Source organism: Pseudorca crassidens, chromosome 1 (assembly GCF_039906515.1).
Source record: "Pseudorca crassidens isolate mPseCra1 chromosome 1, mPseCra1.hap1, whole genome shotgun sequence".
Lineage (NCBI taxonomy): Eukaryota > Metazoa > Chordata > Mammalia > Artiodactyla > Delphinidae > Pseudorca > Pseudorca crassidens.
In genome coordinates this window covers 131,375,291-131,401,424 of record NC_090296.1, presented here as the reverse complement: position 1 = coordinate 131,401,424, position 26,134 = coordinate 131,375,291, and the positions used below count along the sequence as shown (strand labels likewise).

Sequence of the window (26,134 nt, the reverse complement as noted above, 5' to 3'; positions counted from 1 at the left end):
GAAGTTTATCGAGCGCCCACTATGTATCAGAAACTGTTTTAAGTGAGTAATAGCTTCATGACAACTGTAATAGGTGGGTACTTAATTACCACACCCATTTTATGATAAGGAAACTAAGGCAAAAAGAGATCAAGTTACAGAGCCAGTTAAGTGGCAGAATCAGGATTTGAACCCAGAAAGTCTAATTTCACAGCCAGTGCCCCTTCTCAAATTTCCTCTGATGTTCCAAAGCCTCAGGGCAATGGGTGAATAGAAGTTCTCTAATAAACTTCTTAAGTGTAAGGAGTAACTCGCACAGCCTAATCTTGAACAGTTTCTATAGGTACTCCCACAATAACTTAAAGCAGAATACTGATCCTCAGAATCATTTTTACATGCTGCACAAATTCTAAAATCAAGGCCAATTACTATACAACTTCCCAACTATGCAACTTCCCAGTGCAAACTACAATTAATTTTTTCAAATGATACTCAGCAACCAAAGGTTGAAACATTAATTAGGACACCCATTTGATTGATTTTTACATTAAATTACTTTTAGTAGCTACATCAAACCCAGAGTGAAAAGCCTAACTATCATACTTTGATATCAGTTCATCAACAGTTTAAAGGCAGTATAAATAGAAGTGACTAAGACCTTGATTTAACTTCATTTAAAATAATTTCAACCTTTTACAACAATTAACTCAAGATGGATCACAGGCTTAATACTTAAAATTAACCTTTTAGAAAAAAAAGGAGAAAATCTTTGGGATCCAACGCTAGGCAAACAGCTCTTAGACTTGGCCTTCAAAGCCCAATCCATAAAAGTAAAAACTGATAAACTGGACCTCAACAAAATTAAAAACTTTTGCTCTGTGAAAGACCCTATTAAGAGGACAAAAAGATAAGCACAGACTGAGAGAAAATATTTGCTAACCACATTTCCAACAATGGACTAGTATCTAGAATATATAAAGCACTCTCAAAACTCAACGTTAAAAAAGATAATAATAATTAGGAAATGGGCAAGAGACATGGACATGTTCACTAGAGAGGATACAGAGCAAGTAAGTACACAAAAAGATGTCCAACTACATTAGCCATTAGGGAAATGTAAATTAAAACCACAGTAAATACCACTATCAATATGATTGAAATAAAAATTAGTGACACCAAATTCTGGCCAGAACATGGAGAAAGTGGACCACTCTACATTGCTGGTGGGAACACAGAATGGTACAGTCACTGGAAGACAGTTTGGCTGTTTCTTAGAAAACTAAACATACTCTTACCACGTCGTTCCAGCAACTGCACTCCTCGGTGTTTCCCCAGAGGAGTTGAAAACTTATGCCCAGAAAAAAACCTGCACGTGCATAATTGCCAAAACTTGGCAGCAATGAAGATATCCTTAAGTAGGTGAATGAATATATATAAACCGTGGTACATCCACTCAATGGAATATTATTCATGCTAAAAAGAAAGTGCTATCAAGCCATGAAAAAGACATGGAGGAAACTTAAAAGCGTATTACTAAGTGAAAGAAGTCAATCTGAAAAGGCTACATAGTGTATGATTCCAATTATATGACACTCTGGAAAAGGCAAGACTATGGAGACGGTAAAAAGATCAGTGGTTGCCAGAAGTTGGGGGATGAGGGGAGGGATGAATACATGGAGCACAGGACTTTTAGGGCAGTGAAATTACTCTGAATGATACTACAATGATGTGATTATACATTTGTCTATTATAGTCTAAACCCATAGGATGTAAAACACCAAAAGTAAACCCTAATGTGAACTATGGATTTGGGTGATTATGACGTATCAATGTAGGCTTATCAACTGTAACACATGTACCACTGTGGTATCCCATCTGCAGATGCTGATAATGGAGGAGACTATGCATGTGGGGGGCGGGCAGAAGGTATACAGGAAATCTCTGTACCATCCTCTCAATTTTGCTGTGAACCTAAAACTGTTCTAAAAAATATAGTCTTTAAAACAAAACAAAAAAGCTAAACATGCTACCATATGACCCAGTAATTACACTCTTGGGCGCTTATTCCAGCAAAATAAAGACTTATTTTCACACAAATACCTGTATGTGAAAGTCCGTAGTAGGTTTATTCACAGCAGCCCCAAACTAGAGACAATCCAGTTGTCCTTCAACGGATGAATAAACTGTGGTACATCCATACTACTCAGTAATAAGAAGGAAAGAACTATTGATACATGCAATAACTTGGATGACCCTTAAGGGAATCATGCTAAGAGAAAAAAGCCAATGTCAAAAGGCTGCATACTGTATGGTTCAATTCTTGAAATGACAAAATTAGAGAGCTGGAGAGCACATCAGTGGTGCCAGAGGTTAGTGAGGGCCCCTCCCACTTGGTGGGTAGGGTCATAATGGCCTTGTGATAATAGAACTGATGGGGAACACGCTAACCTATATATGCGATAAAATTGCGTTGAACTAAATACACACATGTAAATTAACAGAAGTAAAAGGGGAATCTGAGTTGGAGCAGCAGATTGATTGTATCAATGTCAATATCCTGGTTGTGATACTGTACTACAGTTTTGCAAGATGCTACCATTGGAGGAAACTAGTTGAAGGGTACACGAGATCTCTCTGTATTATTTCTTACAACTTCACGTGAATTTACAATTAGCTCAAAATAAAAAGTTAAATTAAAAAAAAACAATTTCAGCTATAGGCATCAGCCTTCTGATCCTTAGCAACAATATGCATAAGACTTCATTAATATCAACTAAAATATAAATGTAAACTCATTAGAACTTTGATTTTAAAAATTTCTAGACTGAAAACTGAGAATGGTATTTAAAAATATTTTCTTAAAAAGTATTCCTAAGAAATAGAGCTTTTAAGTGCATAGTCTATTCACTAGAAGACATTCTCCCACAACTTAATTTTAAAATTATCAGAAAACAAGCTGCTAGTAATTTACTCCTTTGTCTAAAAAAAAAAAAAAGATGACATTACTTTTAGGGAGTTTTTTTTTTTACATAAACTCTACATTAAATTCAGAATACAGAAAAATAATTACTTTCATGGTCAGTATGTAAAGTAAAAAACTGCTTTTCTTTCTATGAGAAGCTAATGGTTTGCTAAGTGACTAGAATCTCTCAATACTGGGCTTTGGCCTAATGGAACAATAGGTTCAAATCTGACCACAGCCAGACAGGTTACTTAATCTCTCTCTCCAATAACAAGGCTGCTGTGATTCTTGAGGCAGAAGTTGAGGCACTCTAAACAAAGGCTGCTTCTAAGATTCCAGTTCCTTCCCCCAACTGAGATGGCATTTACTTTGTCCAAAAAATTAAAGTGGGTCTGGTTAGACTCCACAGAAAGTTGGGAGGGGGCGGGGAACCTGGGTGGCAGTGCCAAGATTAGGAAAGTCTGAGAGGGCAGTGAAGGCACTGAGAAGGCCCAGAAGATGAAAGGACAGAGGTTCCCATCATCCATGTCCACCATCAGGGCCATCATAGCTGGCCAACTCTGATTTCAAGAGCACCTCTCTACCCTATTGACAAGAGGGGGAAGGATATGTTCCAACAGCACATCCTGTGTTAGGCACCTTCCCTTCGCTCTGCTAGTTCTACTCTTCCCCTTTCTCTGCGTCCCAACATGCTCCTGTAGTAGATCGGGGCGGGGAAGGGGGGAGAGGGAGAGCAGGAGACTGTTCTTTCCAGTTTCAGGAATGGCTCCTTCTACTTACCTCCAGGCCTAGAGCAGGTACTGGCAGTTACCAGCCCCCAGGGTACACCATCCCTTGCTCATTTCCTTAAAACAAGTTTTAGCTGCCTCAGAATCACTTGCCAAGGCACGTAAAAGCAGACTGCAGGCCTTACCCCAGGAGTTTCAGATATAGCAGTTCTGGGATGGGGCCCCCAAATTTTTATTTCTAACAAGTTTCCAGGTTATTGCTAAAACACTAAGAACACTTAGACCCTGCCTCATGTTTGTAAATCGTCCTCCTATTAAACTCTTGTTGGCAGGACTCTGATCCAGGTCAGGCATTTTTTTTAGCATAAAGAAAAAACCTGATAATTAAGTTATAGATAAAAGATAAAATGTATGATTAAGACAATACTTAAAAGTGTTTTTCTGTCAACGTGGTATACTGGTAAGAACCTGGGATCTGGGATCTAGAGTCATATGTCTCTACCACATCAGGGTCACCATGGCGCAAGCTACCACCTCAGCTTCAGTCTCCTTCCATGTTCAAGGGCATAATGACGCTGGGAGGGTTAAGTTAAATGATTGTCTCCGTAATAATCCCCAGTGCACATCTGTCAGTGTTTCCTATGCCCCAGGTGGCCCTGTTAAACAAGATAACACACGGCAGGAATGACTCCAGGCCCTGCCCACCCCACTCCTTCCTTTTACTTCCTTTGCACTTCTATTTATGGTGTGAAATTGTTAAAAAAAATGAATGAACATGATTTATTTTGAGAAAAAACAATGCTCCTCCCCCATTTCTTAAAGGAGTGGCAAGTTAAGAAAGGCGCAAATAGAAGACACCGTTTACCAGATTCTTTTTTTAATTGAGGTATAATTGACATATAACATTATATTAGTTTCAGGTGTACAACATAATGACTCTCTCTCTCTCTATATATATATATTGCAAAATGATCACTACAATAAATCCAGTTAACATCCATCAACATAGTTTCAAAAATTTTTTTGTGTGATGAGAACCGTTAAGATCTGCTCTCTTAGCAACTTTCAAATATGCAATACAGTATTATTAACCATAGTCACCATGCCGTACATGACATCCCCATGACTTATTTATTTTATAACTGGATGTTTGTAACTTTTGATCCCCTTCACTCATTTGCCCTCCACCTCCCCCCACCCCACCAATCTCTAACAAACACCGATCTGTTTTCTGTATCTATGAGCTTGGTGTTTTTGTTATTTTCTTTATCATCCATCGACACATACTTAGGTTGTTTCCATTAATTGCAAGCAAACGAATCAGGCAGCAAATGCAAAGGCAACCTACAAAATGGGAGAAAATATGTGCAAACCATATATCTGATAAGGGGTTAATATCCAAAATATATAAAGAACTCATATAACTTGATAGCAAAAACAAAAAAAACTGATTAAAAAATGGGCAGAGGATCTGAATAGACATTTTTCCAAAGACATACAGATGGCCAACAGGTAACACTAAAAGATGCTCAACATCATTGATCATCAGGGAAATTCAAGTCAAAACCACAGTGAGATACCACCTCATACCTATTAGATTGGCTGTTTATCAAAAAGACAAGAAATAACAAGTGTTGGTGAGGATGTGGAGAAAAGGGAACCCTTGTGGGAATGTAAATTAGTGCAGCCACTATGGAAAACAGTATGAAGGTCCCTTAAAAAAATTAAAACTAGAACTATTATATGATCCAGCAATTCCACTTCTGGGTATTTATCCAAAGGAAGTGAAAACACTAACTTGAAAAGATATATACATCCCTATGTTCACTGCAGCATTATCCACAATAGCCAATACATGGAAGCAACCTAAGTGTCCATCAATGGATGAATGGATAAAGAAAATGTGATATCTATATATTTATATATCTATAGATATAGATATTATTGTTCAGCCATAAAAAAAGAACAAAATCTTGCCATTTGTGACAATGTGGATGGACCCTGAGGGCATTATACTAAGTGAAATAAGTCAGATTAAAAAGACAAATACCATATGATCTCTTTGATATGTGGAATCTAAAAAAAAAACCCAAATTCATGGATACAGAGAACAGACTGGTGCTTACTAGAGGCAGGGGGTGGGGTGTGGGAAAAATGGTTGAAGGTGGTCAAAAATAAGTAAGTCATGGAATGGAATGTACAGCATGGTGACTATAGTTAACAATATTGTATATTTGAAAGTTGCTAAGGGAGTAGATCTTAAAAGTTCTCATCACACAAAAAATCTGTAACTATGTGAGAAGATGGATGTTAACTGGACTTATTGTGGTGATCATTTTGCAGTATATACAAATATTGAATCATTATGTTGCTCACCTGAAACTAATAATAATGACTTTCTCCATCAAGGTTGGGTCCTCCTGAGATACTCTCAGTCTCCCAGCACCACTGCTGTCTTACAGAATGTGTCACAATTGTACTTTAAGTTATCTGTGCAATAATTTGTAACACTCCTGCCTTAAGAGGAGTCTGGTTCATCACTTCTTCCCCAGCTCCTAGCACAATGCCAGGTACACAGTAGTATTAACAAATATTTATTGAATATGTTCATGGCTGAATATTCTGCTTCAGTCAAGTTCTCAGGGATTTATTAACTTCATTCATTTAGTGTCCATGAGTAGTGTGTATGTCCAAAATAATCCTAAAATCAGTTCCAAAGTTCATTTTAGTACTGTTTTGATCTCAAAAAAATTTTTAACTGCTGTGTAATTTTTAACTTATGAATTTTAAAATACAATAAAAATTTCATGTCAATAATTATAAATGCAGTACTATCTATAGCAGGGCTTGAGTTCTGAGCTCATTCAGTCTTTACTGTGTTACACACCTAACAATGTGCTCGAGCTGCACACGTTGAAGTCACAATAAAGTGCAAATTAAAACTACCCTTGAGGGAAAAAAATCCCTTAAATTAGCAGAATCAGGGCTACAAGAAGCTCAAGAGCCAGTAGTTAGCTTCCTTTCTTTCAGCATTTTTTTTTGCTGGGACCGTGAGGTCAAAGCGGAATTTCTCTATCCATCCCCATCCTCCTTTCCTGCCAGGTACTGCTGAACAAAGTTAGGCTAAAAGGCAGATGATGGGACTGCGTGTCTGATGACCCTATTTACAACACACAGGTCCCGATCTCCCTGCAGTCCCAAGAATGGTGTCTGCTGTCATCAGGGCATAACCTGCTTACCCTCTCCACCAATACTGCGTGCTTTAAGACACAGCCTCCTGGGCAGTGATTCTTGACTTCAGTCACACACTGAACTCTCTGGGGCACTAGGAAAAATGCCTGAGCCCTAGGCACCAACTGAATCAGAGTTGCTGCAGTGGGGCTTGAGCATTTTTCCAACGATCAAGTCCGCTTCCATGCAGGGTATAAACTCAATTCAGGTTGAGTCAGGGTTTTATGAACTAAAACATCATAAGCGTTGATCATGAATTATTTCATTTATATGTTGTAAAATCAGTGTTTCCATTTGTGTGAATTTGATATCACCTAACTGAATGGAAAATGAAGTATGTCTGGTGAAATCTAATCAATTTTAACTTGTTAAAAAATATTATGCAATCTAAACTTTTAAATCAATGAAAAGTTATAATTTAAGAATTACCAAATTTGAGAGCACCAATACAAGAAAGCAACTTAGAATTATCTAGTAGCACATTCTGTGAAAGTGTGGTAATACCATGTTCCCTGGTTGTGATATAACTGTATCTGTCCGTAATCTTAAAAATTGTTGCAACCTGACCAAAGGATTTCAAGTGAAAAATAAATGACCAGAGAAGTGGAAAAGCTAGGAAAAATTAGGATTCAACTCAGATACCAGTTTCTGTTAAGCAGCTCATAGACCTTCATGTCTTGGTTGAAGCAGCATTTTGCAAACACACTATCCAAACTGCGTGGGTGCTGAGGATGCTTTAAGACTGAATGTGTTCTCCATAACTATTCACATATTTATTCATTCCTTTCATTCCTTTTGGAATTCAAAACTGCCTGATTCTATAATCAGTAAACGTTATAAAACTGAACTTACAACTTACATTCATACTAGTAAAATACCACTTTTAATAGACTTTTTTACATTGGAGTCCCACTGCTACGAAAATTTGAAAATCACTGGACCAGGAGATTCCTAAAGCCTCTACGCAATTCCAGAAACCAAGAGTACTAGGGATGTCAGGTAGCAATCCAGGTTCCCAAGAAGGAAGCAGTAATTATTTACACAGAATGCACAGATAAAGTCTAGAAATTTATGGCATGAGGTTTTTTTTTTTTTTTTTTTTTTTTGGCCACGCCATGTGGCTTGTGAGATTTTAGTTTCTCAACCAGGGATCGAACCTGGGCCCTCCGCAGTGACAGTGTGGGAGTCCCAACGACTGGACTGCCAGGGAATTCCCCATAGCACAAATACTGTTGGAACCATGTGAAATGTCTGAAGACAAAAAGAGTATGCAAAAATACAGTTGGGGTCTTCCCTGGTGGCGCAGTGGTTGAGATTCCGCCTGCCGATGCAGGGGACACGGGTCCGTGCCCCGGTCCGGGAAGATCCCACATGCCGCGGAGCGGCTGGGCCCGTGAGCCATGGCCGCTGAGCCTGCGCGTCCAGAGCCTGTGCTCCGCAACGGGAGAGGCCACAACAGTGACAGATCCACGTACCCCCCCCCAAAAAAAAATACAGTTGGTGGTGGTACTGAAGTTGAGGTATTGTAAGTTGTTTTCCAAACTTTTTGTGATGTTATTTTGTTTTTATAATAAACCAGTAAGAAATCATGGCAGAATTGAAAGATCAGAAGTTGCTAATATGTAATATCATTTAATATGTCTGAATATAACTGGTTTCTAATTATAATTCAGCTATGTACTTCAAGGAGGAAGGGAAATTTAGAAATTCAAAGTTATGAAATATTGCTGAGAAGTATAAAGATATAAAAAATAGCTTATTTTTTATTTATTTATTTTATTTTTTTTTGCTGTATGCGGGCCTCTCCCGTTGTGGAGCACAGGCTCCGGACGCGCAGGCTCTGCGGCCATGGCTCACGGGCCCAGCTGCTCCGCAGCATGTGGGATCTTCCCGGACCGGGGCACGAACCCGCGTCCCCTGCATCGGCAGGCGGACTCCCAACCACTGCGCCACCAGGGAAGCCCTAATTTTTTAAAAATTGGAAATTATACACCAAAAATATGTAGTAGCCTTCAAAGTAGTTTTTTTATGAAGTTACCTCCAAATAGAGTACCTCTGTTCCAGGCTCTTGTTGAAACCCCTTTGGAAACTGCTCGCAGAGTTTTGCACTGTATATTCTTTTGAATATACAGTTAGATATGATACTTTCTGGGTGGATTTGGTTTAAAGGAACAGCCAGAAGTAATTAAAAACTTTTCTTGTATAATTTGCAGCCTGGCTTTTAATAATACACAACTTTAATTTTTTCTAATCTAAGCAAATGTTTAGCAAGAATGTTCTTTTAAGAATTTGTATTTTCTGAAAAGCCTTACACAGGACAAAGGAAAGAAGTCTTTAGGGCTCACCAGATGTGAATATTAATTTAATCATCAATCCACAGAATTTCAGTGCCTTCTCTATCCTGCATGAGGGTTCTCACTTTATAATACATCTTTTCATTCCCCTCCCCCTGCAAGTCTTCAAGTTTTCTTCTTAGAAGGGGCTTCTGCTTACAATTTCATCAGTAGACTTGCTGGCCAAACGGGTATATTCTTTAAAGGAAAAACGGGCACATGTTCACACAGATAATAATTGTGTAGTCCTTCCATTAAAAGTATTTTTGCCTTTTTCTAAACACACACTAATCCTTGACAAGTCAATTTCTCTTGGACTTCCTTCTTCCTCTCTGGAGATTCCTTCTCAGACACGCTTGCTGGACCCCTTTCCTTCTACAGTCATTTCTGGGTATGAGACTGGTTCTGGACCCCTCCGGGATACCAAAATCAGTGGATGCTCAAGTCCCTTACATAAAATGGCATTGTATTTGCATAGAACCTATGCACATCCTCCCTTATACTTTAAATCATCTCGTACTTACAATACCTTATACAACATAAATGGTATATAAATAGTTGCTAAGCTGGTGGCAAGTTCAAGTTTTGGTTTTTGGAACTTTCTGGAATGTTTTTCTTTTTACAAATATTTTTGATCTGAGGTTGGTTGAACGTGGAACCCTTGAATACAGAGGGTTGACTGTAGTCCCTTAAATGTTTCAGGGACTTTCAATGTCTTCAATTAATATCTACATGCTAACAACTCAGAACCCACAGTTAGGTCTAGCTCTCTTCTGGGCTCCACACTCATGTATCTAAATGCCAGTGGAGAACTGTACTTGGAGTTTCCACAGCACCTTCAATACAAACTCAACTCAGTCTATGGCCTCTCAAACTTGCCATCTCAGTGTACGGCACCTGTATCTCACAGTCACCCAAGTGAGAAACCTGGCTATGTTCCTGGACCCTTCCTAACCTCACTTCTCTCTATCCTCACTGCCACTGTTACAGTACACCACTCCTACCCTGGACAACCACAACAGAGTCCGTGCTAAGCGGCTGTTTCTTCGCCCACCCTACACCAACTTCTTTCTGAAAGACATCTCAACTTTCATTCGGATAAAGTCCAAATCCTTGAACATGGATTAGCATGTCCTTTGAGATCTGGCTCTTGGGGTCTTCTCACCTCTGTGCCCCACAAACTTAGCTCCAGGCTTTCTCTGAGGGCCTCAGAAACTCTGTGCACTTTAAGGATTCCCAAGCTTTGCTTGGCCCATTCTTTCTAAATCACACTCAACCATTTCCCTCCCACTCTCAACCTTCAACTAGGAAACCTCCAGTCTTGGGGAGCCCTCCACATATCCAAGTCAGGATTAGAGGGCCCTGCCAAGTGCTCCCTCAGCCTATACACAGTATTTCTCTCACTGAATTGTCCATAACTATTTTCTAGTTTGGTTCCCCTATGCTTGACTACGAGCTTCCCTGGGCAGGCCTGAACCCAGTCTGCCCACCTAAGCCAATAAGTAGCTCATGTAGAAGGCACCAAAACTAGTATTCTTGATAAATGAATGATAATGTACAATAAAATACGAGGATATCAATTTAAAGTGTTTGCAGTGACCCCCATCTGCCACAAAACATCTTAATATATTTTATTAAACAAAAACAGCTGATACGTTGAAATGCATACTTCCTTTATACAATTAGGCCTTTCTTTGAGGACATCGGTGGTAGTCAAACGTCTGGTGTACTGGGTGGCTTAGTTTAAGATAATGTCAACTACTGCCTGGACTACTGCAACAGTCTTTCACATTTGCCTTAACCTCACTCCCCGCTGCAGTCTTCTCCACTGAGCAGCCAGTGATCTTTTCAAAACATAAACAGATACGATAACTTTCCGACCACCCGCTACAAGGTCTTGCAAGATCCGCAGCCTGTCGCACCCCCCCTCCCCCACCCTCAACTTCATTACTAACCATGCTCCCTCTTACGCTGCTTGACTACCTGGCCTTCTTTCTTGCAGTTCCTGTCAACAGCAAAGATTATTCCAGCGTCAGAAGCTTTGCCCTTTTGATGTCTCTGCCTGAAAAATTCTTCCCTCAGTTCTTGGCATGGCTAGCTCTTCCTCACTCAGATCGATACTCAAATGTCACTTCCTCAGAGACCTTTCCTATCTAAAATAGCCATCGCGCCCTAGCCAATCTCGATCCCATTATTCTGCTTTTCTTTACATAACCTATCCCTATCTGATAAATAATTTTGTGTTTGTCGGTCTCTCTGTTAAAGTGACGAGGGCAAATGATTGCATCTATCCTATCTCGTTCACCGTTGTCTCCCTAAAAGCTAGAACAGTGACCGGAGGGTAAATACCGGCTAAACGAAAAAAATGCACTTAATAAACACGTCCATCTCCCATAGTTTCCACTCTTTTCCCTTTCATTCACAGGAATTCGTGAGGGTCGCTGTTCTGGCAGGAAAGCCCTTGAAGCGTTACCGTCACCCCACAGAGAGTCCTCTTTGCCACGCTAGGCGAGGCACGCCCAGCCTGGGAGCTAGCGGAGCCTCAGGGACCGAGAGAGGAGCCCAGGACCCGGCAGTCGCGTCTAAAAAGCTCTGAGGAGAGCGGCGGGACAAGGCGCCCCTCTCCTGGCTTCCTGGGGACTGACGCCTCCGCAATCCTAAGCCCTGGAACAGCCTCTCAGTCGGCCGCACACACGCCTCCCCCGCCGCCGAGCTCAGCGGCTGCGCCCACTTACCTGCCAGGGATCTGACTCAAGCCACTCTGCTTTTGCACCGCCATTCGAGCAAACCCCGGCCCCTTCCGAGACACCGTAGTTCACGGAAAGTACAAGGCGTTTCCTCTTCCGCATGCGCAGAGGACCTGTTCGGGCTACAGTGTTTCTTAGCAACCGCTTCGAGTCCATCCGCCAGGGGCGGAGCAGCGGAAGCCACGGGGAGGGGGAAGTGACTGAGGCCAATCGGAGACGAGTCCTAACCTCGATCGGCACGCCTCCTCTTATTGTCGCGAATGCACAGGCGGCTTTACGGCAGGCTAGGGGTGGGTGCTGCTGGGGTAAGGAGGAGGGAAGGAAGCAACCAACCAACCAAGTCGCCTCCACCCCCCACCCCCACCCACCCCGGACCTAGTTTACGGCTCCGGGCTCAGGCTCCAGTGCGGCCGCTGATTGGCTGCTGAAGGCTTGGTCCCATCCCAGTGACCCCAAAGTGCTGGAGGGAGGGGGCGGGGGTGGATCAGTGCAAAGTGCATCCCGAAAGCCCCCTGCTTGGATCCCCCGCGGCTGGCACTTCGGACCCTGAATGACCTGGGACCTCGCTGCCCCGAGACCTCCTGTGTCCCCTCGTAGCTGGGAGCCTCCGGCCCGGAGCGCGGCAGCCCCCTGCTCCGAGCCCTCAGACGGGCACTGCCCCCCCACCCGAGCCGGGACTTCCTCCCTGCACCCCTGCCCCGAGGCTGCCCGGCGGCCAGGACCGCCGCCTCCAGTCTTTTCGGCAGTCTGGATGCTAGCCGGGCTGGGGCCGTGAGGCATCGAGGAGGATCAAGAACACCCGTGTCCGGCCCTGCCTGGGCTGTTTCTTCAATGGAGAAGTTGGTGAGTGTGGAGGAGGCTGAAAGAAAGAAGAGAAGCAGCAGTTGAGGAGACAGGTAAAGTCAGTTACCTCCCCTGAGGGGAAGGGGTCTAGCCTGGGAGGGAGGAGAATCACTGCTTCTTCCTGCTTGCCTTTTACCAGTCTCTTCCTCTGCTCCCCCTTCCTCAGAGCCCCCTCCTCCTCGCCCCCGGGGTATTGCACCACTCACAGGTTTCTGATTTCCAGGTTTGAGCTGGCTAGGGGAGGCGAGAGAGCAGGAACGGGGCTGCCCACCCACCAGAGAAGCAGCAGAGAGCCTCTGACCAGCATCCTCCATAAAGGTAATAAGCCAGCCCTCCCCTCCCCCACTGTTTATTCCTGGCCCCAACTCGTTAAGCCGTGCTTTATTTTCAGGATGGTTACCTGGGAATGCAACCCTTTCCTGGCTCCCAGTTTCCCAGCAAAAACAAAAACACTGTCCGTGCCCCAATCCTTAACATTTTAATAACTTTTCTTTCCCAGGAACATGTTCTCCCCCTTTCTCTCTGTACAGTGTGTTTCCGTGTTTTGCTTTATCTTTTGGTGCACTGTACCATTTACCCAGCTCAGAGACTTTGAGACCTTTTTGTAGCTCCCCCTGCCCCTCTTACTCTCATAGGAATTCCTCAGTTCCTTGTTAATGGCTTGTTAGTTCTGAATGACTCTGCTTTTCAGTTAAACCACAATTTTCTGTTTTCCCCTGTTCTTTCCTATCATCTTTCCTCTACCTCCATCAGAAAATCTTTTGAGTTACCTAACTGACAGGGGTTTGGTAGAGGATGGTACAGTAATACCTTGAAATTTGTAAGTTTCAGAAAATAATGTGACTTTTTTTTCTCTAGTAAAAAGTGAATCTGTGTACCTTAGTAGTATGAATGGTATGAAAGCAATACTCCCTCCCGAAGCACTTATGTATAATTAACTCTTTGAGCTTTTGTGTGTTTCTGTGTGACAGATGTGGATGGGCTCTGAAACTCTTATAAAAAGATAAATCGTATTTGTTATACCTCATTTTCTAATACTTATAAAACTTTACAGAATGTCTTGTTAATCATTTGACAGTCAGGAATTTTAAAACAAAAGAATGTTTTGGTGTGTTTAGAATCTAGGGTTTTATTTTGGCACTCTTCATAAGATTTCTCATTTCAAAACCTTTACAGAGAATTTGTTAAATTGAAATTTAAGCATCTAATTCATGTGATCACATATCTGCTGCTGTATTTCGTTGCTGCTTCTGAAAATGCACTAAAGGTAGGTTTAGGACATTCATGTAAGTCCTAAAGAGGGGATGTGAACAGGGAAATTATGTAAGAGTTAATTCAGAAATTAGCCAAATGAATAGCTTCTCCAACATCCAATAGCAGGAGTATAAAGTGACTTGTTAATCTCAGAGTTATTTTAATATCTCAGATTGTTTAGGGAATTTTAGGTACAAAGAAGTACTTAAAATAGCAGAAGTTGTTAGGAAATCTTTGACTTACTCTGTTCTACTGGACTTTCTGCCTTCCAGAAGAGGAAATTAATGTCTTTCCTGATTCTTCTAATTGTCAAGGTACAGCTAAAGAGACTTTTAAGGGGCTCTGAGGGTTTGCATATTCTTGAAACCTGGAACTGGACACCAAAATGAGAGCGTATGCTACTGAATGGGATTTAAAATCAGTATCTACCAATGACTATTACACAGTGAGCATTTAGGGCACCCTTTGTATGTATATGTAGGGTCCACTTCATTTCAGTAAAAGCTAGGTAGAATGCGTCTTTCATTATTTAAATATGTGAATCACTAGAGAAATGCCTAATGATTCCTTTAGAACTTTTAAAAAATGCTAAAATACTTGAAATATGTTTTTAAGGTAAAAATGAATTATGTATTTTTTATTCAGGCCTTCTCAGTTAAATATATTTCTGCTTTAGATTGAACTCTAGCATGTTTTCATTTCTGAGGGATATTATCACCTGTGCTGAGTCAAGTATGTAAGGTAAAGAGAGGAACACTGCTTTCCTCTGGTTTCCAGTGAGTTCATTCTCATTGCTTAAATAATGTTTCGTTGATCCTCTCAGCTTTTAATGATTTTTCTAAGATTACAGAATATATATAAATTGTCAGCATCTGTTCTTAATATTAGCATGATTGAGAGTATTTGGTCTAGGTTATGCCAGTCATGTAAAATATTTAATTTAGTACTTCGTTACCAACATCGCCAGTTAGGTAGTTTATCTTTTTCAATCTGGTAGTTAACTTTGTGTTAATTCTGTTGTCAGTCACATTGTTTTGAAAGGAAAAAAAATTTTAAATACCCAATTTTTTTGGTAACCAAGTAAGATTTATGATCACATAGGAAGAATCACTGATTTTAATTGAAGTGTTGTATTTTGAGTATGCTATGGCCAGTACTTATTTTCTTCATACCTAAAGTGGTGCCATTCACAATTATGACACGTACAATATCTCTTTATTTGATAACACAGAAGTACATACTGTCCCTAAAAAGTCTAAAGTCAGGTAGTTTCTATAAGCATATCTAATACGTGACTTTTAGCCTTTCATTTCATTCTCAACAGAAGGCATGCCTTATGTGGAATGCTTGTCTCATTTCTTACAAACTTAGGTACCGACATGAGGTTGCTAAGGTGGTAATGCCAGACATGGGTTAATGAGATAAGATTGACAAGACTTCATCATTTATAATACTTGTGATTTATGCTTTGAATTGGGTCTGGGTAAGTGAATTACGAAATTTCCTCTATTGCCTTGTCCACGTTTCATGAAATTTGTTGGTCTTTCTGTTAGAACTTAGGAGACTTATAGATTAAGTCTTGCATGATAATAACTCCTTATGTTATTTGGAGGCCCAGTAATTTGAAGGGATACCCTCACTTGTTTTGGAACATAAACACTATGGTGCTTTGTTGAGTGTTACTAAAATAACACTTCTACTTCATTTTGGGTTCCAGGCTCTTAGTTATATGAGTAGACCTCGTTAACATCCATCTCACCCATGTTGCACACTTCGGGCATTGTAGTGTTTCTGCACCCATCTTCCTTCTTAGGACTTGTGAACTATTGGTTTTTTTATTTTTTGTTTTTTTTTCTCTCCTCAGGGCCAGTATCCTTGGAGTTGCTGATTTTCTTTCCTTTCCAGCCTGTATCTCTGTTTACTCTGCAAAGAAATGCTTATTTCTTCTTTTGAGTAGCAAGCTGTTATCTTGTTTCTAGTTTGTGTGAAATCTGAAAGCACAGTTCTAATGTGTGTCACTTAATCAAAAAAATGTGTGGCCTTTTAGTGAAAATAATATGTAAAAAGCCATTAATGACTAATCATTTATGCCAAAGGAAACTGGGGACACGTGGGCAAATTCGGTGGAAGTTATATAATTTTAGACAGATCTTAAATATATTTTGTTTTATAGCTATTTTATTCTTTATTCTGTGAATATAGATTTCTTTTAATTATATGAAGCAAGAAGCTTTGGTTTTAACTTAATGAGGTTCACTTGGCATCTATATAGAAATTAGATGGCAACATTTTAATTCCTAAATTTATAGTTTCTAATACAGTCAACAGTATAAAAGCTCGGATGCCTAGATTGTTTTCTTTTGTAAGAAAAGTGTAGAGTAGAAAAGATGAATTCGTAAAATTTAAACACACCATTAACATTGGGCAGTAAAATCTTATCTAAAAGTGATATACATTGGGAAGCAGCTCATTTTGATACATAATTCTGAAGTCTTCCTTGTTAGTATGTTTTTTTTTCTTTTTCTGACTGTGAAACCTAGAATGGGATTTCTAAAGATTGCACCTTCAGAGTTTTAGTCATTCTGAGTCAACTTACATTGTACATATGTTTATTTAGAAAATTGCCTCCTTTGCCGTATTTTTTTATTTTATAGGTCACTACCATGAGCTATCAGACTTTCAAACTTGCACTTTTTGAGAGGGAATAGACTTTTTTCCATTCTCATCTCTGGGCTTCCTTTGTAGTTTTTAATAGGTAACTTTACCACTGGATATTATATTTACTAAGTTCAACAGTCTTTTTTCCCTGTACTTATACATACATGGATGGTTCTACTCTAGTAAGTACAAACTCTCATAAAATTACACCAGGATGAAATTAACTCATCTGATGCTTTGAACTATTAGGATGTTTTGCTAATAAGTCATTGGCCTTCATAATTTAAGGTATGCAGTTGACAGGGGTCATGTGTGCATGTTATGTGTGTGTCTGTGTTTTTTCCCATAGAGACTGAAGTGCTTTTTTGGTTTAAACCTATGGTTATTATTTATAGAGCTTGGTATTGTCAGAAAAGAGAAAAAGGATCTTAACCATTCTAGGAGTATTTGATTCATTTGAAGTATGCAGAACTCTCTATTAAAGTTCTACCCGGGAATAATACCAGTGGCCAAAGCCTAGTAGTATGCCAGGCATGTGTCAGGCACTCAGTAGACTTTCATTTGTCTAATTGAAGCAGACCATGTGGGATTATCACAAGTTACTATTGTTTGTGCATCTTTCTTAAAAGAGAGAAATAGTTGAGTCACTTTGACTTTTAACAAAGCCTTTCTTGATATTATTAATAAATTAATACCATTTCATATTCTTCTCAACCCCCACCTCACATGTCCTCCCCACCACTCCACTGCATTCGTGGAAGTGATGATGGCTATATGGAAAGCAACAACAAGAACAAGGACTCTTAAAGACTCAAGACCGTAGAGGGTCGTCTCCACTTTTCTTGGGAGGCAGGGCGCACTTAGAAGTAAGGCTTCAGTGGTGTTCATTCTTGCACTGTAGGTGTAGCTCACATGTGAAGTAATCACATGTTCCTTTGTGGAAATGCTGCAGGCTCATCATTGGAGACATTGGTTTGCATTTTTTATTTTAGTACAGTTCTAGATTTATGGAAAAATTGCAAAGGTAATACAGGATTCCCATATACTGCACACTCACCTTCCCCTAATTAACATCTTATATTAATAGATACGTTTGCCACAATTAATGAACCAGTAATGAACATTCTTATTAACTAAAACCCATGCTGTATTCAGATTTCTTTAGTTTTTACCTAATATCTTTTTTTCTGTTCTAGGATCCCATCAAGGATATCACATTCCATTTAGTCGTTTCTTTAGGCTCCTCTTGGCTATGACTGTTTCTCAGACTTCTTTGTTTCCTTGCTTTTGATGACCTTGACATTTTGAAGAGTACTGGTCAGGTATTTTGTAGAATGCCCCTCAATTGGAATTAGTCTGATATTTTCCTCATGATTAGGCTAGGTCTATGGGTTTGGGGGAGAAAGAGCACAGAGGTAAATTGCCATTCTCATCATATCATACTAACAACATGACTTGGCACTCTTGATTTTGACCATGATCACCTGGCTGAGGCAGTGTTTTTCAGGTTTCCCACTGTAAAGTTTCTTCCCCCCTCCCCCATACTATCCTCTTTGAAAGGAAGTCACATTTAAGGAGAGAGGAGTTGTGCTCCACCTCCTTGAGGGGAGAGAATTTACACAAATTATTTGGAATTTTGCACAGGAGATTTGTTTCTTCTCCCCCTTTAAAAATTTAATTAGTTATTTATATCAATACAGACTTATTGATATTTATTCTGTACTTTGGGTTAGACTCTAATAGTACTTTGACTATCTTCTTGTTCGAATTGTTCCATCTTGGCTATTGAGAGCTCTTTTGGTTGGCTCCTGTGTCCCTTTGACATACCCCCATCATTGCATTTTTCTTGGAGCACTTCCTTGCTTTTTGGCACTGTGAGATGCTCTAGGCTCATCTTCTATATTTCTTGCCCAGTCTTAGAATCAGCCATTTCTGTAAGGATAACTGTGCATTTTTTACAGCTTGCCATGTAGGAGTTGTTCTGATCATGCCTAGTTCAGTTAGAAGTGTTAAGCAGAGTTTTAAACCAAATATTATTTATTTCCAAGTGCATGTTTGCAAAGTCTTTGGCCTTCCTTGAAGAAATTTGACAAGGAAAAATAAGGTGTGAAAAGAGGAAAGGTTCAAAGTAGACCATACTAATTTGGATTGGTTGAAAATTCTGGTCTGTAGCCACCACCACCTATGACTGTCACTTTTCTCCATAGCTCATCAGGTTGCCAGGCAGCTTGACCATTCCTTGTTTAAGTGATGGAGGGCTTATTAGCACATCCACCCCACTGGGATGGGGTGGCAGTTCTCCCAGTGAGTAATTCCTAGAGGGATTCTGGTGTAATGCATGGAAGTCACTTTGCCTGTGTTCTTAACCTTAATGGAATTCACAGATCTAGGATTTATCTGACATGGAGAAAGATCCCTATTCTTTTAGTTGTAGAGAATTTTTTCAGAATCCATATGGAGAAGCTGGCAAGACTGTTAATCTTTTACCTAGTTTGGTGTATGCATAAAGGAATAAAAAAGTTTCAAAATTATTAACGTGATGCCTTTTGCATGTATGAAGAACCAGCATTTAAAGAAAATCTCCTTTTAGTTGTCATAGATTTCATTTTGACCCTGGCCACCTATTGTATTGAATGCAGATATATTCTCATTTTAATTGTTTAGAAAGAGTAAGAAACTTGCGATGTCAATTAAAAAGTAATTCAGTACTGAAAATATATTTTGAATAGAGCAAAAAGAAGAATTTGTGTTTGCATCCAAATTCCAAGTGTGTGATTTATTATTTTCCTTATTCATTAAAAAAAAAACCCTGCCTTTTTAGAAAAAAAAAAATTCCTGAAAATAAGTCATATCCTGTACCACCTTGCGGGTTAATGTAGATTTGAGATCATTTTTTCTAAGCATTGATTTAAGTTCTTTCTTTGCTCTGTAAGTTTGTTGTAAAGTGCTAAAATATAAGCTCATCAAAAGGTAGACTACTCAGGCAGCTATGTTTCTTTATTTTTTTTGAAAATTTCCCGTGATTGTTATTTCATTCATTTTTAGGTTAAGAAAGAGCTCATTGACACTGGAATCTGGACACACTCTGAGCCCCCTACTCACGATGCTGTATGTGCACAATGGTTATTAGGCGATCCACGTATCAGGAAAAGGGGCATTCTTCCCGTAAGGTAAGTGACTGAGGGTCATAGGTCATCTGTGCTGTTCTGGGGGAAAATCCATTTAGCTTTTATTTCTCCTTCAGATCACCTAATTCATACTAAACACAGCACTTGCTAAAAGAAAATCCAAGTTTGTTTTGATATTGTTTGAATCTTTTTCCTTGCATAGTATGCCTTAAGTGCCAAGGTGATCATCCCAATTAAAAAAGAAAAATCTGTTAAAGATGATTGTTTTGAGTATATGGTAGTAGTTTCTATTAACTCCTTCTAATGGTCTTCATCTTTCCTTATAATGCTAAAAATAAGCAAAAACCTATTCCAAAAGGATTCTTGGTTTTAAAATTTCTAAGACAAGAGACTTAATTTTAGTGTCAGTTGAAAAAGTAAGTGAAGAGATGGGGCAAATCACGTTTATTAAGAAAACAAATTGTCAGGAAATTTCTAATTTCCCAATTTTCCTTGAGGAGATAGCCTGATATTTTTAAATTACATTACTTAGTAGTGATACTTAGGAGTTTTGTAATAACCATTTTCTATGTATGAAACAAGGTAGGATATGTGATTATACTATTAAGCTGTGATAATATGACCTAAGTTATGACCTAAGTTAGGCTTAAGTTGACCTTTGTACAGTCTATAAGGAGAAGTTTTACAAGGTAAACTATTATTGGTAACAAGATTATCCCAAGATGTCTAACCTACATATGAGACCAGAATGTCTTTAAAGGACTTTCACATAATTTTTTATTTTTAGAAGTGGAAGCTACTAATTAGGAGGTGAGTTTAATCTATACCTTAAAGTTAGCCCAGATGGAATGGCTTCCTAGAATTATGTAGTTTAAGTTTCTGTATGTATTTAAAAGCTTAAAAATGCACTAAAAAAGTTTTTGTATACACACATATAAGATGTAACTTTTCACCAGTTCAGTTTGGACTTCCCTGTTTGCATGAAGGAGATCTCATTTTACATTGAGTTTGAGTACACACCTCGTTTGTGACCTATTAGAGAGTGTTAGAATTCTGTATACTGCTTTTACCTTTTTCATGTGGTTAATCAACAGATTGATTAGATTCCTTTAGTTTTTAAATATTTTGTATGATCTTGCTACTTTGAGTATTTGTAGAATAAAACTTCTGGAAAATGGAAATTAAAAAAGTACAAAAGAAATGCGGCAGAAAAAGAGTAGTAGTAAATCGTGCCTCAGAGGACATAAAGTGGGAAGGATAGAAAGAGACAGAAACAAAAGGAAAGTAAATATAATCTACACATTTTCCTCTAATTTACTTAAACCCCACCCACTTCCCCTTCCCCCCAACTTTCCACTCTTTGGGGCTAAAAATAAAATATTGTTGAAATACTTTAGGGGACCAGCCTAAAGGTTTTTGCTTTTTTAAAATTTTAGACTACTTCTCATAGCTGGAGGTCTTTAGTCCTAATCTATGAATTGTCCATTTGATACTCGATATGTACTCACTGATCTGTGATAGAATCCTTGAATTGTTTATAACTTAAATTTTCCGTGTGCATCAGGTAAATGCGAACTCCTAAGACAAGTACTCATTTGCTTCCTCTGTTGTCTCCATCTTCAGCTGCCTAGCATCACTTTCCATTTTACCTAAAATAAATGTTGTGTTCATTGGTGTTTGCTTTGAGTTTACAAAAGGCTGCAGAAGAAATTGCCTGTTTTGGCATTTTAGGGCTTTATGCCTCACTTTCTTTCTGAAATCTTTTATAATCTTAGGGAAATAACTGAAAGTTTTGGTCAAAACTGATACATGTTAATTTGTTATAGTAGTATGAACTGTCATCACTAAAGTTTACATGATTTAGCAATGGAAACTTCTGTGCTATTTAATGAACACACTGTCAGGTGTCAAGTATTCTAAATTTTATGTATTCTACCTACCCTTCAAGGCTGATCCCTGTGACCTAATGAATCCTTTGTAAAAAGTGGACTCAGCTAGGATGTTACACCACCATTGTCGAAGGAACCCTGAACTCCAGGAAGAGTTGCAGATTCAAGCTGCAGTGGCTGCCGGGGATGTTCACACGGTACGAAAGATGTTAGAACAAGGCTATTCTCCAAATGGCCGGGATGCTAATGGCTGGACCCTGCTTCATTTCTCTGCAGCAAGAGGAAAGGAAAGATGTGTTCGAGTATTTCTAGAACATGGAGGTGAGTTTATTAGAAGCAAACCCTTTTTTCCCAAGGAGAAACTTAAAATGAAATTCTATTTAGTTTAAAATATATGAGTGCTTATGTATATAATTTCTAATGCTTCTTTTTGCTAATACTCTACTTCTTATTCTCTCCTTTGTGAAGATGTGTTAAAATTATGCTGAGTCTTGTTTAAAACCAGATTGTCTAAAAAATCAGTTTGTTGAATGTGCTTTTTTCCCCTTGTAACTCTAGTTTCTGTACAGCCAGATTTCCCCAGATTATTTCAACCAAAAGCAGCCCTTCTTCAGGTTGTCAAGTTGCTTTGTTTCAGAAGCAGAAGTGGCTGTGGTCCCAACAACTGAGAGTTGCTCAAGCTCCCCCTTTTGAGACTTGCTCAAGCTAACTGAGCTGACACAGGCCCCCTGATAATACCATGGCCTTCAGGATACCCTACCTTTTGAATTTACCTCTTCATAAAAAAATTTTAGTTGCTTTTATTACTGTTTTAGAGCACTTGCCTTTTCTAGAATTGTACATAGTTTCTAGGTATCCTACAAGATTGGTTAGCTGAGGTCTAATTTTGTGTAAACATATGCAGTTGGAAACTACATTTGACATTTAATGTTTTTGCTTGAAAAACTGTCCATTCCTGTAATTAATAGTAACTAATAATTGTCTTAAAGTAGTTTACTTTTTTCTCCCATTATATTTTCACTTAATTTATTTTCCTAAAGATGAACAAGTGTATTTTGTCATTTGTACCCATATTATTTTTGTAAATTATGGTGTAAAACAGCTTGGTTGGGACTCAGGATCCATTATGTACCATTCTAGGGCCTGGATTGCTTATTAACAGTCATTTAGTTCCATTTCTATGGTGTACTTTGTTACAAGACTAGTCAAACTTACTTGCAAACTAATTTGAAGTACAGAAAATGTTAGAAGTCACACAGCTCTCATTAGGGTCTTGTGAATTATGTGAAGATAGGAATACAAAGGCTATGAGCGTGGACTTACTGCAAAGTCCTGCTATACCTGAGACTAGGAATCATCACACATCCGAGTGGCCCTGAAATAAGAATTATATCCCCGAAATAGTTGACTGTTGACAGGACACCACCATTTGCTAGCCTGTGCCTCCTTTGTAGCCATCCTCCATCCCTCCCTGCCACCCTTGCTCATATCTCATTTCACCTTGAAACTTGAAAACCTCAGCTCTGAAGGCAACGAAGGAGAAATGTAAGAGGAATGCCAGGAGAAAGAGCTGAAAAAACTAAGAAGTGGGTGTAGGATCAGAATACTTAAAATTCTGGCAGTGCTTAGTAATATTAAGACCAAGATCAGAACTCACATTTTTAAATTCTACCTAGTCCTGTTACTTTTCTGTTTCTGCCAGCCTTGCTTTTAAAATATTTTAAATATTAATTAAGAAAGAAAGTTCAATTACTCAGGTAATGTATGAACTTGTCTCCTTAAAACAAATAAAATACATTTTCAAATAAATTACAAATAAAGCCAAAGTCCCCTTTGGCCAACTCCCAATCCTTATCTGCCTACCCCTGCCCAGACGTAACTCATGGGTATGAGTTTGGTTTGGTCCTTATCTTTCTAGATCATTTCCTAAATGTACTTATAGAAAATATGTCTTATTGTGTTGTGTGTGGTTTTTAGAACATAAATGATATCATACTGACTGTATTATTCTGCAATTGTTAGTTTTTGCTCAGCTGTATATAACTTAAGACTTTTTAAATATTGGGTTGGCAAACTTTTTCTGTAAAAGGCCAGATGGTAAAGATTTGGGGCTTTGCGAGCCCTCCTGTCTCTGTTGTTAACTACTCAACTCTGCCTTTGTAGCATGAAAGCAGCCATAGACAATATGTGGATGAATGAGTGTGGCCATGTGCTGATAAAACTATATTTATAAAAACCAGTGGTGTGCCGGATTCGGCCTCTGGTCCCAGTTTGCTGAATCCTATTTCCTCACCATCCCCCTCTCTCTTTTTGTGTATGTATGTGTGTATAGATATTTTTAACAGCTTTTATTGAGATAGAATTCACATACGTTACAATTCACCCTTTTAAAGTGTACAATTCAGTGGCTTTTAGTGTATTCATAGAGTTGGGCATCCATTACCACAGCCAATTTTAAAACATTTTCATTACCCCAAAAAGGAACCTTGTACCTATTCAGTATTAATACATATAGGTTTACTCTGTTCAACTGCTAGATATAGTATTTATTAGTATGGATATACTATCGTTTGTTTAAACCATTCTTTTTTATTTTTTGAGTGGATGAAATTTTCTCAGTAGGACATTTTATTAAGAAGGTAACACATACATATATATATACATGGTTAAAAACAAAACGAAAGGTGATGCGGACTGTTCAGTGAGGGGGAAATGTCTGCTCTTCAGCACTGGCCCCTCCTCTCCTTCCCAGAGGCAGTCACTCTTACTGGATTCTTTTGTGTCCCTGCAGAGATAGTCTGTGCATATAAGTGTGCATATTTTCCACCCTCCATCTTTTAGCCTGCTTCTCTTTTGTTAATGGTCTGTTCTGCATCTTGATTTTTTTTACAAAACAGTTTCTCTAAGTGATAGATCCTTGTCATTGATTCCATTGTATAGATGTAATTTATTTAAACTTATTCCCCATTGTTGGACATTCTAATTTTTCATTTTTCTGCTTCTAGAAACAGTATTACAGAGAATGTCCTTGACTAATCTTTTTACATATGTGAATTTATCTCTTGGATAATTCCAAGAAGTACAACTGCCACATCAAAGGGTTGTTAGGTTTTGTTGTTGTTGTTTTGATGGATATTGACAAATTGTCCTCCAAAGAAGGTTGTTAGTGGCTCTGCCCTTAACCAGGTGGGAGGGTGCCCAGTCCCCTGCCTTTGCCAGGAGTGTATCACTAAGTGGTTTGCTCTTCCTCTGTGTGATTTGCTTGCCTCCTTTTTTCCCGAAAATGACATATGAGTAACAAAGCATTGCAAGACTGGGCTGCTTGCTTGTCTTTTTCTTATGACTTGTAGGAGTTGTTTATGTATTCTCTGCTGTTAGTTATATGTTGCAACAGTCTTCTCTCAGCTTGTAGCTTTTCCACATTGTTGTTTTGCTTGTTTTTTGGGAGCAGAGTTTGCATTTTAAGTAGGTAAACTGTATTTTTCTTTTGGCTTATGGTTTGTGCTTTTTGTGTCTTGTACATCATACCACAGGGTCATTATTTGCCTATATTTTTTTCTAAAATGTTTCATGGCATTTAGGTCTTTAATCTATCCAGAATTGGTTTTGGTGTATAACATGAGGTGGTCAGGTACAATTGCATACATAAAGGTAGCCTAAATCATCCTTTCTTTCCTCATTGTTATGTCTTGCCAACTCAGGTATAAAGTTTTTATATACACATGGTTCCGTTAGTTCTATTGTCTGTTGTTATATCCCTGGGTCAGTATAATATTGTTGTAAATTATTATTATTCTCTAATACGTTTTAATATCTGGGGGAGCAAATCTCCTCTCCTTGTTCTTTAAGGATGTCTTGGCTATTCTTAGCACTTTACATTTCCATATAAAATTGTAAAACAACAAAATTACATATTTTGCAGAAGCCCCTCACTTATTCTTGTATAGCACCTTTTACTTCCTCCTTTTACCCTAGTACAATAAGAGATTCAGGGAGTAGTTTTTAATAGCACATTATGTATCAATTTGGAAACACAAATAGGAGAGGAGACTTCCTCCTCCTTGCTCCCGTTGGCCACATGTGATGCTTAGACTTGCTCTGTATTTAGTCTAGGCCTGGCTTCTGATTTCTAGACCAGTGTACCCAGCTGCCTGTTCAGCTTCTCCACAGTTGTGGCTCACAACACAGCGCAGCATGAGCTGCTGCTTTGACCGTGTTCTTTTGCAGTAGATGGCACTACAGCCTATGACTGCTGTGCCAGAAATCTAGAAACCATCCTTCTAAATAGTTGTCAGATCTTTTCACTTCCTTTCGTTGGAGGCACTGCCCCACCTTTGGGCAAGGAAACCTTGTTCCTCACCAGGACGGTTATGATGTCCCTG

At 39.0% G+C, this 26,134-nt stretch overlaps 2 protein-coding genes across 4 annotated transcripts in view; one reads left to right on the top strand and one right to left on the bottom strand.

Moving 5' to 3' along the window:
- The window catches only part of LINS1 (lines homolog 1), a 29,440-nt gene extending 17,345 nt beyond the window's left edge, over positions 1-12,095 (bottom strand). For 2 of the 3 annotated variants that reach the window (XR_010947314.1, XM_067755875.1), the window contains exon 1: positions 11,969-12,095. Coding sequence is in view for 2 of the 3 variants with exons in the window: in XM_067755875.1 (XP_067611976.1) it covers positions 11,969-12,082 (114 nt within the window). In the remaining variant the exon portion in view is untranslated. The remainder of the gene's footprint in view (positions 1-11,968) is intronic. The other variant, XM_067755879.1, reaches the window with a different exon arrangement.
- Positions 12,096-12,385: 290 nt separating this feature from the next.
- ASB7 (ankyrin repeat and SOCS box containing 7) overlaps positions 12,386-26,134 on the top strand; it is a 49,132-nt gene continuing 35,383 nt past the window's right edge. The window contains exons 1-4 of the mRNA XM_067755874.1: positions 12,386-12,876; positions 13,047-13,141; positions 19,781-19,905; positions 21,812-22,073. Of these exons, the coding sequence (XP_067611975.1) occupies positions 21,863-22,073 (211 nt within the window). The 5' untranslated portion in view covers positions 12,386-12,876; positions 13,047-13,141; positions 19,781-19,905; positions 21,812-21,862. The remainder of the gene's footprint in view (positions 12,877-13,046; positions 13,142-19,780; positions 19,906-21,811; positions 22,074-26,134) is intronic.